The following is a 15,924-nucleotide window of genomic DNA, read 5'->3' as shown; positions in this document are numbered from 1 at the left end:
GGAGAATCTCAAGTTGGAGGACTGAGGATGTAGTTCAGTGGTAAAATACCCCTGGGTTCAGTTTCCAGTACCAAAGAAAAAACAAACAAGCAAAACAAAAAATCCCAGCAGCTGGAACTATGTAATCTAACAGGTATTTCTGGTGGGACTTCTTGGACTGGCTCTGTTGGGGCTGGCTTTCTGCTGTTTAACGGGGTGGAGGAGTAAGGTCAGGCCAAGGGCCTTGGGAGTGACACACTGGGTCCACAGGAGTGGCCTCTGTGTGGGGAAGGCTCCCCAGGAAGAGTGTTCACAAAGCTGAGCCACGCGGTGGCACTTACGCCCGGTGCAGCGCTTCCAGTGCTCCTGGCCCACGGTCAGCAGCTCCTTCACGCCATCGTCCATGGCCTTGGTGAACTTCCCCACCGCGTCACACTTCTGTTCTCTGTAGTCAATGGGAAGGACACCAGTGGTGTGGGAGACACAGACCAACCTAACCCAGCCCTTGTTTTCCTGCACGGCAGCAACTGCCCTATAACTCAGCAAGTCTTCAACAAAAGAGGCTCAGATTTTTAAAATATGACTTAAAAATCTGCCACTTACATTTTAGCTTTGCTTTCTTTCCTCAAAGAAAGAATTTTAACTAAAATTGAAATTCTAAAGTAAAATTACCTCTTGAGTATTTTATGCAAGGAAATCCTGTGGTTTTTAATGGTAGTTATTGCTAAATTCATTCCACTGAGTACTTTAACAAACAGATGAAAATCTGGGTACACACCAGGTAGCCTTGCCTAAGACTCAAGCTTTTGAAGGGTGTAAAAAGCGTATCTACTAACCTACAAAGACAAGAGTATACTGCTGAATGAAAAAAGCAGTTCATAAAATAGAATGGAAGGGCTGGGAGTATAGCTTAGTGGCAGAACACAGCTTAGCACGTGTGACACCCTGAGTTCCATCCCCAGAGCACAAAAATAAAATAACATAAAATAAAATAACAAAAAAACATAAAATGACATAAAATTAGAATGATTAAGGGCTGGGGATGTAACTCAGTGGTCCAGTGCTTATCTAGCACGTGTGAAACTCTGGGTTCAATCTTTAGCGCTGCAAAAACAAACAAACAAACAAAAAACACTAATTAAAAAACGTATAACTGAGATTATTTCTATTTAAAAAATAATTCTCAGTAGTTTGGTATATAGAGTTTTGAAAACTATAATACCAACATATGAACATTCATTTTTTTCTTGTCCATATTTTTAGTAATATATAAGCAAAAGAAAAAAAATCTTAAAATTAAAACATCTCAAGATTGCTTACTAGTCCTTATACAGAAAAGGAACTACTTCAAAATTCAGCTGGTCTGTTTTAAAAAAATATGACCCGATGCAAAACAGATGGAAAAAACAGAAAAGCCAGGTTAGAGACTGCGTCCTTCAAAGTGGGGCTCAGGATTTCGGCTTGTTGGCTTCTGAGTGGGTACTAGTGGCTCTGGGCCACTTGGTCTCATCATACTTTACTGGAACTGACTAAGACTGTGTCAACTATGGAATCACTGACTTCAAGGTAAAAGAAATCAGAGCTTAATCTAAAGTTATGGCAGAAACATGGCACTTCCTTCCAAACACCGTGAGTTCCTGAGTTCTGACCAGGAACCCTGCTGGAGTCATAAGCTCCCTTCAGCTCCAGCACAAACACCGTGGCCAAGACTGCACGCCACGCAGGCAGCTGCAGATGACTGCGCTGAGAGCAGCTGTCAGCGTCTCTTACATCTCTGTTAAGTCCAAGTCAGGCGCCTCTGGTTCCATGGTGGAAAATATCATGACTCCCACCAGCTCGTCTTTCTCAGCCTTCCTCTTCCCAGTTTTCCATTCCTGCAAAAGAGAACAGCATCACAAAGTCAGATGCACAGCAGTCGGTGGTCTTCCAGATTCCAGTGCCGGCTCAATTCACTGGTCATCCTCCTCTTCCTCCGTTCCATTCTCCTGCATCAGGGGCCAGGTGCCTGCACACCTCCATGTAACCTCAGTGTGTGACCTGCACCACTGCCGAGCAGTCCTTACGAAACCAAGTCTTTTGAGAGCAAACAGATTTGGTCACATGCCTTTTCCAAGGTTACCAAGATAAACACAGTGACTATAAACACACCCTGTAAATTTTGACCATTAGCTGTTTTCAAAAAATGGTTAGAGCTTTTCTAAAATACAAGATAGGAACCAGTTTTATGAGATATTTTAAAAAACTTATTTTAAGACACACACACACACACAATGCCCATAGCAGAAATACACAGAGCAACACACCCTCACACATTCTGTGTGAGTACACCTTGGCCAAAAAAGAAAAGAGCTGGCATTCCAGAGGCCCTTGGCTCTTTCCTTACATCCCTCTCCCCCACAAGGGTGCCCCTATTCTTTCTTTGACTGTTTTCATTTCCTGCCTTTTTTGGTTTTAACATCTACCCTTCCCGCCACCCCCACCATTACTGTTTGGCCATTTTTCTGAACTTGCAAAGAGCCATCAAGTACGCACTGCTCTGTGCCTGGGTTCTTTGGTCAGCCATGAAATGACCTACATCCACACTGCTGTGCGTGGCTGCAGGTGCTACTGCATGAGCATTTCCCAACATGTCCATCCACTCTGCTAGTGGCAGCCACCTCTCCCTGTCAGTAAGGGATGTGCCCACCTCTTGGTGTGCATGTGCTGCACTCCGTGGTACCTGAGTGCACATGCTGGATCCTGGTTCAACTAAGGTAGGTAACACCGGACTGTTTTCCAAGCTGCTCTTACCCATTTCCACTCCCCCCAGCACAGTGAGTCCAGTGGCGTCTCACTTCTCCAAGGAGAAGCGTGGCTGTCAGTCTCCTCATCTTAGCCATGTTGATGAGTGTGGACTGGTGTCTTGCTGTGGTTTTAATTTACATTTCCCTGATCGTACTGGGCTGATTATCTTACTGTTTATGTGGGTTTTTATAAATTCTAAATACCTTCATTGGGTATTTATGTTGCAAATATCTTTTATATAAATAGCTTGTTTTTTTTTAATCTTTTAATGGTTTTTCTGATAAAAAAACGTCCTTAGTCTTACTGTAGTCTAATTTATTAATCTATCCCCGAATGCTCAGTCTTGTTTGTGTCTCATTTCAGAAATCTTTTCCCACGCTAGGGTTATGAAGATAATATTCTAGGTCATGTTCTAGAAGGTTCATTACACTGCCTTCCACATTTACATCTGAAATTGGTTTTTAAAACCTCGATACAATGGAAAATTTCAAACATATATGAAAGTAGGGCTGGGGATATAGCTCTGTAGGTAGAGTGCTTGCCTCATGTGCACAAGGCCCTGGGTTCAATTCCCAGCACCACCAAAAACAAAACAAAACTCATATGAAAGTAGAGAGAAAAGTGTAAGCCCCCACAGACTCGGCTTCAATGACATCAACCTTCTGTCGCTGTTCTTTTTTGTCTCATTAGTTTATTATAAGAGAGAATGAACAATTTTTACATTATGAAAGATTTCAGAACTTCAAGCAATAGGCAGCTTCACATGGTGCAGTCCCCACAGTGACTTACTCAGCCTACGCACTTTCCAAGACTGTCACCATCTCTAAATAGTAAATAATACTTATCAGCTGGGAGCAATGGCTTGTGCCTATAATCCCAGGTACCTGGGAAGCTGAGGCAAAAGGACTGTAAATTCAAGGCCACTAGGCAACACAGTGAGACTCTATCTCTAAAAGAAAGAAAAATTAAAAGAAAAAAAAAGAGATAATTAAGGAAGAAAAAAATCCCTCACTGTCCAGACCCACTTCAATGCCTCTGTATCTGGAAGAACTTTACCTCCAACTTCCCTCCCCCTGGTTGCACCTCTACACTTTTACCCTTCTGACGGCTGCTTCTGCTGCCTACATTACTCTTCCTTGAGACTTTCCTGGGAGCACACCCTCCTTTGGTCACAACTTCAGCTGCGTGCCCTGCAACTAACATTCACGGAGCAGAAGAAACCGCCCAGACCCTGTCCTGCTGCAAGGCCCAGCACACAAGGAGACTGCAGTCGGCTCCGGATGTGAGCATGGGAGAAGCTGTCCAGAGCCCAACAGGCCCAGCACTGCTTACTGAAAAAGTTGTTCCCTCCCTCCGTGCTCCAGGCTACTCTATCCTGTCCTCTGGGGCTGCCTGTGGATCCTTTAGAGGAGAGAGGGGAAGAAAAACAAAAAAGAGGAAGGAATGAAGAGAAAAGGAAAGGCCCAGAGGCACCAGCTCGGTGCTTCCTAAGCTGCCCGAGCTGCACTGAGCTGAGGCCAGCGGCGCCCTCCTAGAGCATCTCGGCTCCTCTTAGCACTTTTCCTACTCATGACATTTTTATTGTTTTTTAATCTGTGAAACACAGTATTACAAATTTTATTTAGGTCTTCTTTTACTTATCTCAATAATGTTTCATAGTTTTCTATGGAGAGCTTTCTTAAATTTCTTCTATTTATTCCTAGTTATTTGACACTTTGGATGGTATTGTAAATGATAGGCTTTTGGGTTTTTTTACTTAAAATTTTTTTATCACTGACAAATTGCAATGTCTTATCTCTAGCTACCTTAATGCTCATTTATTTCTAGTAATTTCTATGTATTTTCTTTGGGATTTTCTATGTTCACTACTATATGAGCTACTAATAGCCATAGAACTCATTTTCCTAGTTCTACAATGTCATTTGGTAGGAGAAGAAAATGTGGCCCAAAGAGAACACATGCTCTGAGCAAGATCACACAGTGGTCAGAAACAGAGCCCAGGTTGGAAGCATCCTGACTCCAAGTTCTCTGTTTCTCTGACACGCTTTTACCACATGCTGATCTGTCTTTGAAGATGGCAGCCATGAAAAATAAAACGACCCGTGATGAGGGTTTACTATTATCTGTACACTATACTATGTAGATACATGACCTTCAGATATGCTTTCTACATCAAATCCTGGGCAAATCACACAATTGGGACTACTGAAGTCCTTTGGCTCACCATGAGACAGCAAACCATGAAGGGTCCATGTAGCTTCCATAGCTACCAAGTAACAAATGTTAAAAACCTATTTTCACTTCAATAGAGCTCCATGACATACTACAGATTAATGCTGCCTCTTAACAGGAAAGCCAAGATTTGCGGAGCAGCCTGCAAGACTAACAGATGACACATACAAACTTACCAAGAAACGCTAGAGGACCTCAGTGTTTTCTAATTCCCTTCTTAGTGATATGCAACACACCAAAAGTGCCTGTCAAGTCTAGAAAGAGGCAGTAACTGAAAATTAAGCCCAAATACTTATACTGTGTTAAATATGTGTATATGTCTGTAAATACACAGATAGGACCCTAATATTTAGACAGTGTGTAAATGTGTTCACTTCAACAAGGGAAAAGTACCATAAGAAGTTTAGCAAATAAATCTCTGCGTGAAAGTTCCAATAGGATAGATGGTATTCTACTATGTGATTTAAGACATAACCTCATAACATTTTTTCCAGGGTCATAATATATTTAGCATCTGCTGCTGTTCTGAGTGAACTCAAGTTTTTATACTTTGGACTATTTTCTAAAATACACAATATTTTTTATAAGAGAAGTGACTTATGGAGAAAACCCCTTTAGAGAACGTCTTTATAAATTCCTTTTCAGGGGCTGGGGATGTGGCTCAAGCGGTAGTGCGCTCGCCTGGCATGTGTGTGGCCCGGGTTCGATCCTCAGCACCACATACCAACAAAGATGTTGTGTCCGCCGAGAACTAAAAAATAAATGTTAAAATTCTCTCTCTTTCTCCTCTCTCACTCTCTCTTTAAAAAAAAAAAATAAATAAATAAATTCCTTTTCAAAGCGACCTGCCAAAGAGACATAGTACAGCGTACAGTAAATGCTCATCAGGAGAGAAATCTATTTCCTAAGCAGACATAGTGAGATGTCAAGTAGCCAGTTTTTTCTAATTTTAACCGTAAGAGAAAACTTCTGTCAGTACGTGGCCCCTGGGGTCAGCAGAGCAAGCCCAGCGTGTCTTTTGGATTCACAATACAGTTTTGGGAAAGTGACTTGGCTCTAGGAAGGGCACCAGATTCTGCTTTCCTCCGGAGATGCTACAGCACTGTGAGGTCGAAGGCATTCAGGAACCGTCACTGGTTCCCTTCACCTGACATTGACAGCTGACAGCACCTTCCTCACCTGAGGTCAGTAAACAACCTGTCGCCCCATGCACCCTTCAGCCTGCCTGCCCCTGCTCGGCTGTGACCAGACGTTCCCAGCTGGAGGGGCCTCTGCCTGGCAGCTCTTTCACTGCACACTGAACTTCCTCTGGTGGGACTTAGGTTTCTGTGCCCTCTTTGTCTCTGAAGGGGGTGACAAACAAATTCCAAACAGCCTAGTTTTAGCTTCTAGACAAATTCAGTGTGATCGTGGCAAAACTCATTTCCCCAAGACTGTGACAATGAGTTGTCCTACCTTCTCATCTCGGAAGTTTAAGAATTGCTGGAAGACCTCACTTTCGGAGATCACTGGGTGCCGGCACATCCTGCTCATCCAAGCCTGAAGTCTCTCCATGCGCATCTTTATAAATTCCTCTTCAAAGCGACCTGCCGAAGAGACACTGCCAGTGAGACACAACCCTCTCTAAAGTGAACTGCTATTGCTATGACTGAGAAGCCATTTCTGTGACTGCTGGCTGTCAGTAGAAAGCATTTTGTAAAAGGCAAACCGTGGGAATTTTTCAGCATTCTAAAAACCATGCAACACAGGATTTCTCAAAGGCTTACAGGAAAGATATCACAGTTTTTAAGGAATGAAATTCCAATTCAACATATCAGCAAAGATTTTAGTGTGTCAAAAATTAAAATTTTAAGTAAGTCTTATTGGAATACAAAAAACTATCTCTAGCTCATGAGAGTAAACATTAGGCCAGTTCCTGGGTGGCCACAGGAAGCCCCAGAGGAAAGAAAGGAGGAAGTGGAATTCAGTAAATCACTCTCCCAAAGTACATAACATTTCCAGAACTGCAGAAATACAGCTGAGTACACATAATCCTCACTTAGCACTGTACTCAGTACTTGAGCAACTCAGGACTGTTGCTTTATTTCTCCACTGTGTTTTAAAAAATTAAACTGAAAATAGGCTGGAGAAGCAGCTCAGAAGAAGAGTGCCTGCTTAGTATGTGCAAGGCCCTGGATTCAGTCCATGTGTGCACCACAAAAGAAATCCAAAGAAAACACCCAACAAAAAACAAAAGCAAAAGTAATTTTTCCATGAATGTGATAATGGAAGTTATTATCCTAGAATTTTTATGGTTGCATTAAAGTAGAGCTCAATGAGCAACATTGCTATTTTAAAAGTAGAAAGTCAGTTTGACAAGCATGAGGTATGAACAGCAAATCAACACCGAGGATTCAGGGGCCTGTGAAACAAACTCCACTATGACCAGTGAGGATACCACCGGATGGGTCCTCTCCCCAAGAAGCAAACTACAAGGCTGGACAGCAGTGGCAAACCCACATCAGTCCTCTGCAGATAAGCAAAGGCAGATGGCCATCTCTCCCAGCTCCTGTGTGCTTTCCCACCCCTGCTGAAAGAACGCCAGGGCAGAGCGCTATGGAGACTGGCAGCGCTGCCTTCTTGCCAGGGCAGGAGGCAGTTCACCTATGTGAAGCTGACAGAGGGAGCTGCCTGTGTTTCAGATAGGAGTGGAAGTGACAATGGTAGAGGCGGGTGAACAGGGAGCACCAATGACACTACAGCTAAGATGGCTGAGCCAAGCACATTCCAGGCTCAGGGTGTGCACAAACAGCAGCAGCTGGACCAGGCCCACCTGAAGCTGCACACATCTGAAGAGACAGGAAAGGGCTCAGGAAGCTTGGTGCAGCAGCACACACTCCACAGTCCCAGCTACCAGGACACAGTAAAATCCAGGGCTAACTTAGAAATGACCTGAGCTTTGAAAGTACTCTCCCTACCTACAGTTACCTGGACAGGACAGAAGCCCTATTGGCATGAGTTGCTGAGCACAACCTCTATCCAATCAATCACTGGCCTCTCACCAATCTACATGGACACAGGAAGTAAGATTGATAAAATAAACAGGGCTGGGGTGTAGCAGTGCTCAAGAACTTGTGGTATAGCATGCGTGAGTGAGGCCCTGGGCTCAAATCACTAAAAAAAAAAAAAAAAAAAAAAGGCTTTTGAAATATAACCACATATAAAAATAACTAAGCTGCAAGGGAACCAGAATTCAGAGATTCTGCCAATGAAAGTTACTTAACTAAGCAAAAACAACTTTCAGGGAAGAAAAATCAGAATTTAGAGTTGCTAAAATATATTCCCCCAAATCTCTAGTTTTCAACAAAAAAAATGAGAGTACTGCACAGAAACAGCAAGATATGATCCACACAGAGAGAAAAAGCAGTCGAAAGAAGCTGTCTTGAGTGTCCTAAGATGTTGAATTTAGCAGCTTCTACAAATATGTTGAAAGAACTAACGGAAACTTGTTCTAAAAAAATTAAACAGAAGTATGATAAGCAATCAACAAACAGCTTCTCAAAGAGATGGAAATTATTTGAAGAAGAAGAAAAAAAAAAAGAACCACAGGGAATTAGTGGAATTGAAAGTACACTGACTGAAATAAAAAATTCCCTCTAGGGGCTCAACAGCAGATTCAGAATGGCAGGAGACAGAATCAGAGCATTTGAAGACAATCAATATAAATTCTTTAAGATCAAGAACAGAAAGAAAAAAATAATAAAATGAACAAGCCTTAGAACTCATCAAGCACACCAAATACCTGCAACGGGAGTCCTGGAGGGAGAGGAAGAAAAAGAAGCAGAAAAGATATTTGAAGAAATAATGGCAAAAACCTTCCAAAATTTGATGAAAAACTTTTATCTACACTTCCAAGAAGTTCAACGAACCTCAATAAACTTTGTATTTGTACAATACATACAAAGGGATCCTCACCAAGATAAGCAGAACTAAACCACCGAAAGACGCAAACAAAAAGAAAATCGTGAGAGCAGAAAGCCTGGTGCTGTCTGTGTGTGAGGCTGCGGGATGAAGGGCCGGCTTGGAATTGTCCCAAGAGTTTGTTAACTAACCAGTGGTTGAAATTTAATGATTTTTATTCTACTGAAAAACTTCATCCTTGTGAAAATTCTTCTGACATAGCTGGTCTGTCTCTAAACTATGCCTTTGGAAGTTATTTTATGCTTGGTAAGACTTTCATACCAGGTTCCAGAGACTAATTAAAAAAAAAAAAAACCACCAGTAGGAGGAACTCTCATTCCTCCACTTTATACAAACTTTACTTGGGTTTTCACCAAGCATGCCATGATACTATATGGCATCCAGGGATAAACCCAATTCATTCAGTATTATTTCCCAAAGAACCAAATCCACAAAAAATGTTGGCTAGGAACTTTGTAAGGATATTGGTTATGAAGTCCACAGAAATGTCAGGACATCCTCTACTGGGCTTCCTCCTCCTCTCCTCCCAGGGCTCAGGAGGAGGAGAGTTTGTACACCCAATGACCTGTGGCAATCACAGGCAGAAGGCAAACCAGAGAGAAGGGGGGAAACGCGGCTCCGTGTGCCTCAGTCTCCTCGGCACACATCCAGTCAGCAGGCCAAAGCAAGGCTGTTTTCAGACTGGGGGACTTTCTTGCTTCTCTCTGCGACCTACTTGGAGGCATGCCCATATTTCAAAAAACAAACAAAACAAAACTTAATATGGAAGGAGAACTGTGACTCTGTGGTGCTTTAAATAGCACTGAATTATCTGATTCAGAATTAATAATGTATTAAACCTAAATGACACAAGGAAGCCTCACAACCCTGAGACAGTCACTGAACTCGTTAAATCCTGTGGAGCACATGCTGTGTGTGCCAACCAAGAGGCCAAAGGTGAGTGTCAAACCAACAATAGACTGAAATTCAAAAATACGAAGAAAGGCAGGACTACTGTTTTCATGGAAAGAAATCTGAAAGCTGACACTTAAGCAATGAGGTGGCAAAAGGAGGGAGAGTGTCTATCCTGGGCACAGGCAGCGGGGCTCGGGAACCCTGTGAAGGAGGTGGCTCACTTCCACTCTCCACCCCGGCTCTTCAAGGGGCCTCATCAGCTCACCAGCAGGGCTGCTGGGATGTGTCCATCTACCTAAAAGGGAAGCCCTTACTCTCTATTCTGAAATTTCTGAAAAAAAATTTCCAAAAAAGAAAAATTTTAAAAATGAAATTTCCACCCCCCATATTTCTAGAAAAGTAAATATTAAACTAAGTAAAATACAAAGTAAAGCTTTGGGGGGAACGACTCTCTTCTCCCAGCCCCTCGGGTACCTCGCTCTCACTCTCCTCCCAGGCCTTCCTGCACTGTGGTTTCCTTCCACTGAACATTTCCCGCTGTGTACTAAACCCTCTCCTCTCACCTCTGGAAAAGCTCAGTGTCTCCAAAAACCTTGTAATGAGCCATAGCAGCAGAGTCCCTGAGCTCGAACACCCAGATTCCACGCCAGGCTAGGGATGAAGACCAGAGAATAGGACAGCTCCCCAGCACGGGAATAAATCCTGACTGTAATAAATCCTGACTGCTCGTTTACAAGATGCCCTGGCATCACGTGTTACTTACCAGAATAATTTGGGGGAAGGAAAGTGGTGAGGGAAGAAGAACACTTTAAATAAACAAGAAAAGGGAAAGGGCAATAATCAATTACAAACACCTCTGTAGAAAGTGACACAGCTGGTCTGCATAGCCTCTTTACACTATTTGGGTCACAATTTTTATTTTCATTTTAGGCTTTCTAAATAATTTCTATTTTTTCAGGTGTCATTTTTTCACATTTAAAAAAATGTACCTATTTCTTTTATAGGAGAAAATAAAGACAAAGACTGCTGGAATTCAGGGTATACCCACTAGAGCTCTGATAACAATTTGTTTCCCCCAGTGTGGGGGATCAAAACTGCTAACAAATTTTATCAAAAATCCCATTAGTGTTCAGGTAACATCCAGACGTTACCAGAACATGTGTTCTAGCTCTCTTTTCAGATGTATTAACTACTGTTCCCACACTTGGGCACCCTGCCGCTCTAGAGAACCACATCCCCTTGTAGGAGGCCAACCCGACTGCCTCCTTTTCCTTGTCCTATGCTCAGCGTGACACACACTCACCTGTGACCTGCTTGTCTGGAAGAGAAGGGATCGGAATGGCTGATCCAAACTTAACCAGGAGACGCTCATATAACCAGTCAAAGTGCTTATACCTGTGGTTTACAGATCGATTAGTGTTCTACAAAATAAGGGAAAGAGATGAGAAGTTACCAATGTCCACTACAGAAAACAAGGGGAAAAGCAAGCAGCAGACAGCGCAGGGAGCACCGCTGTGTCCGACACTGTGCACTTACAGTAGGTGTTAATTGATATTCAATGTAGCTCTTCAGACCATACATTTTGGAGCCTTTCCTGGGATCTGCTACCACACAGTCAAATGTAGAGGTAGGATAAACCCACATCGGGCCATAATCTCCAACCTACACAATGATCCAGGGAAAGTTAATTTTATAACATGGAAAAACAGTATATACAATTGGTACAAATCAGTAAATGATTCTTTTAGGATCATAAGTCCTCTGGAAGGTCATTCTTACTCCTCTTCAAGAAGGTTCATAACTGGCCTCTGTCCCTATGAGAGGTCACATTTGAAGAACATACTTGTTAGGATGCACACACTTGTTAGAACACACTTGTAGGCAGCCTGGCCCACAAGGAGGAGAAACTGGCTCCCCATCTAGGCAAGTACTGGCTGGAACACAGTGCCTCTCTCTAGATCAGTTTCTCAAACTATTTGTGAGAAAAAATTTCCCAATCTATTACAGACTAATAGTTTTACGAAGTAAAAATTTACACATTTGGATTTCTCAATGATGTCAAATTACCATCAAATTTTCTAAATACTCTCATTTTTTGTAATTAACTCTGGGTGAACTAGTAACAGTTTTTAACTGGGCAACTAATCTGTGATGATAATTCTGAGTAGCTCTGTTCAAAGCTACAGAAATGGCTAATTGGATTGGCCAGGATCTCACATCCATGGCTTTACTGTGGGCAGGGAGTTTTTATTTTGTTTCTCAAAAGCAAGAATTAGGCCAGATGTTTTCTCTTGGGGCTGTCTGTGCCGGGTATTCCACCTGCTAGGCAAGGTTTACCAAAAGACAGGCCCCATTCTTTCTCCACTGCCTTTTCCCATCTGTGACCAAGGGGCAAAGGCATAAATTCAGGTGAGGCTTCTTAGGCTTCTACTACAAAACTGGGGTTTCACTGGGGATGGGGTGAGGAAGGGAACTGGGCAACTTCTCTGTGGGGGTACCGGGAACTTGCATGTAAGTGTGGAGCCTGAGGATCATTTCTGCCAGGCACTGCTAACTGCCAACAGGTCTGCAGTCCTGAATGTGGCCATTTCATCTTGTTTAGAACTATAAGGCTAAAGAGGTGGCTGCAGAAGATATGGGTCCTGGGGCTCACACACAGGCTCCTGATATCACTCCCTGAATGACTGATAGTTTCATGTTGGCTCTGGATCATCCATTTCAGAATGAATAGAAACTTACAGATTTCTGAGAGCCAGTCTGTAGGACCAGTGGATCCCATCAAAGGACATATAAAGAACAGGAGTCTTGGGTGGCTCAGCGGTAGAACGCTCACCTAGTGCTTGTGAGGTGCTGGGTTTGATCCTCAGCACCACTTAAAAATAATAAATAAAATGAAGATATTGTATCCAATAATAACTAAAAAAAGAACAAGAGTCCTTATGATCTTGAGGATATGTTAACTTCTTGAATTGGAATAGAAAAGTACTAAATTATGTAATCTAGGAATAAAGTAAAAAAAACAATATGTAAAGGGAACACTTTCCAGGAAAGAAATCCACTCAGATTCAGGGAGAAATGAAAATAGTATTTTATAAAACAGCTTTTAATCTTACAGTTAGAAAAAGCAAGAAGAGTAAAAAGGAAACGAGAAGACCATGTGCAGGCTGAGATCTCTAAGGGAAAACCAGCAAATTTAAGGGAAAAGAGTGACAACCAGTCCTCTTTCTTTCTCAAGGTGGGCAAGGGAAAAAGTAGTATGAAGTATGAAAGTCCAGAGGTCTTTAGGTCAGGAAGGCAACCGAGGACTGGAGTAAGGGACTAAAGAGAAGATCTCTGAGAACAAACAGCCATGCTGTCCCCAGAGGGGCCAGAATGCAGGAAGCTCTCCGAAAGCTTCAGAGTAGAACCCAAGGGCACCTTGGGGAACTTCCCTCATGACTGGCACTGAGAGGCAGGGTTGGCCATGTCCCCGGGGCCATATTTCACTAGTGGGAAGGGCTACTTGTACCTTCCAAATAGAGAAGCAGGTCTCTGGGTTCTCCTGGCTTCCTGAAGACTGTGGCTTTGCTCAGCTTCCCTTTCCATGCAAGAGGCCCTCACAGGCAGCCCTGCCTCTACCTAAAGCTCGTGAGACAGGGCCAGGCCCCAGCTTTCCACACTGGTCCACCACTGTCAGCCCCAAGACAAAGTCCACTTTATGAAGGTGAGGGCAGAGCCATGGGCTCTTAATTGTGTTGAGTTCTAAATTTAACCAAAAGAATAATTACACACACACACACACACACACACACACACACACACACACACATACATAAAGGGAACACTTCCAGGAAAGAAATCCACTCAGATTCAAAGAGGAATGAAAAAATTATTAAAAGCCTGGCACAAACAAAAAAATCAAATAATTGTTAATTCCACTACTACTTTGGTAAGGTATACCCCAAATTTCCTTTGAGGGAAAAGATAAAAGGGGCTCCACTGTCTGGAGGTTTCTAGGATTTGAAGCTTTTCAAAGATGTAGGAACAAGTAATTAAAGCATCCAGTATTATTCCTGCAATTTCATCAAGTCCAGAACCAAAAATTATAGAACCAGACCAGTGTCTCCTCATCCTTGCTGGCATCATGGCAATTCTACCCCAGGCTGCCCCACCTCACATTTCACAGGGTTAAGTGGATAGGGTCAGAAAATAGCCAGAATTTCATTTGGGAACATGCAGCTAGATCAAAACATAGGATGAAACCAAAGAGCCTGTGTCACTCTGCATAATGATCAGTATTCTAAGACAGGGGAAGTCCCTCCTGGTGTTGATAGTGCCCAGCTTCCACTGCTTGAGCTGACAGCTGGCCTTCCACAAGAAGCACTGTGACCAGCATACTGGGAAAAGGACCTGATTCTGACAGCATGCTCACGCTTTCCAAGGTGGAACTGAAACATCTGAACTGAGCTTATTAGCTAAAGTAGGTAGAAAAACAGCATGCAAAATATACACAATAGAAAAGGTATTAAAAGAATATGTCTATGAAGTGTTGCTTCAATATCAATAATTTCAAAGATTAAAAACAGAATATCTGGATAATATTCAGGCACTAATTTATGCTAATTATCTTTAACACTCCTAAAATACTAGGATATCATCAATTATTTGGGACATAAAATCTGTTTAAAAATACTTTCCAGAAGACTGATAACCCTTTTAGCTGTAAGGCATTAAGAAAGACCTTAATTAGAAACAAAGCAAACAAAAATGAACAAACTTACGATGATGGGAATTTTCTCTTTGGGTTTTGCTAGTTGCTTGGCCAACAAATACTGTTCCATTCCAGGTTTTGCAAATCCAGGAAATCTAACCATGAAGATAAATGCTGTGAGTCTTAATGCCTTTCCTCAGAAAATTTCTAAGTCTTACCATGTTTCCCTGATACCCCAGCTTTAACCTTGTTCTATCTTTCAGATGCACCAGAACTGGAGTGTAGTAAATGAAACCTGATGTAAACAGATTGTTCAATGGCCAGCTCATCATTTAATTACGCTCCAGAGCAGTTTGATTTTAGAAGGTGTGATATTCATTGGTTCTCTGCGTAACTGGATCTGAAACCATCTATCACCAACATTGTAAAGGGAAACCTGAAAAAGGCTCCTCCCATGCCCTATTACCCAGCACACCAATTTGAGTCGGCCACATGGAGCAATGGGTACACAAAGGCATTCTACTTCCAAAGTATAGGTGCCTTTTAACACATTCATGCAGGGTGACCACAGTTAGGCCGAGAATGCCGACTCTATTCACAAGCATCTGTGCCATTTTATTTTGGAATGCCTTCAGGGTCAGTTTATGAGACAGGATAGAAGTCTTCATAGTCAGCCCCAAGCATCATAAATGCATATGGCTACAACTGTACATTCAAAGGAAATATCTAAAACTGTAGAACAACTAGAATAGGTGCACAGTAATCCAAAGTGCTACTTCTCAAAAAGAAAATAATGTGTTTTAGAATTTACTAAAAAATCCTGAAAGCAAAATACCTAAAATCAGGGGGAAAATTTACTTTTACAAAGTCCCAGCCCACTTCTAATTTCATTCATATACCTAGCCAAAGGCCTGCATGATGCTCGGGGGTTGGTACCTTTCTTTCATTCTTAACTGGCTTCCCAGAAGTCCCCATACCCTAGACATGCTTTAAAATGCAGCCCAGACAGGGAAGAACAAAGAGGAGTCTTGGAGTCGGTGGCTCTGGATGTGAACTGCAGCTCCAGCACTCAGGTGGTTTCCCCAGAGAAGAATGGAACTGAGACGACCCATGTTCTTGGGTGATAAGGGAATTGAGGGGTGTGAAGAACCCAGTATGGAGATACTCAGTGCAGCCTCGGGGGGATCCCTCTCTGTGCTTCCTCAGCATTCTGTACTCAGATGCCTGCTACACAATTTATCCCACTTAATGCCACTGTCCATTTACATACTACAGCAGACTAGAGGGACTTCAGAGAAAGTATTAGTATTTCCAGGACCTGAACCAGTCCTGAGGACATACTAAATACTTAATGAACTAGCAGGCTAACATGGTCCTTTCATTAA

The 15,924-nt window shown here is 42.5% G+C and overlaps 1 protein-coding gene across 1 annotated transcript in view; it reads right to left on the bottom strand.

Annotated features, from left to right (window-relative positions):
* Positions 1-15,924, bottom strand: part of SNX9 (sorting nexin 9) — a 103,022-nt gene that overhangs the window by 13,274 nt on the left and 73,824 nt on the right. Inside the window, 6 exon segments of the mRNA XM_081294703.1 lie at positions 321-424; positions 1,750-1,853; positions 6,451-6,581; positions 11,153-11,270; positions 11,386-11,511; positions 14,610-14,694. Coding sequence (XP_081150829.1) covers positions 321-424; positions 1,750-1,853; positions 6,451-6,581; positions 11,153-11,270; positions 11,386-11,511; positions 14,610-14,694 — 668 coding nt within the window.

This window comes from Spermophilus citellus (assembly GCF_964194105.1).
Source record: "Spermophilus citellus genome assembly, chromosome: 5".
Taxonomy (NCBI): Eukaryota; Metazoa; Chordata; class Mammalia; order Rodentia; family Sciuridae; genus Spermophilus; species Spermophilus citellus.
This window is presented reverse-complemented; position numbering and strand designations above follow the sequence as displayed.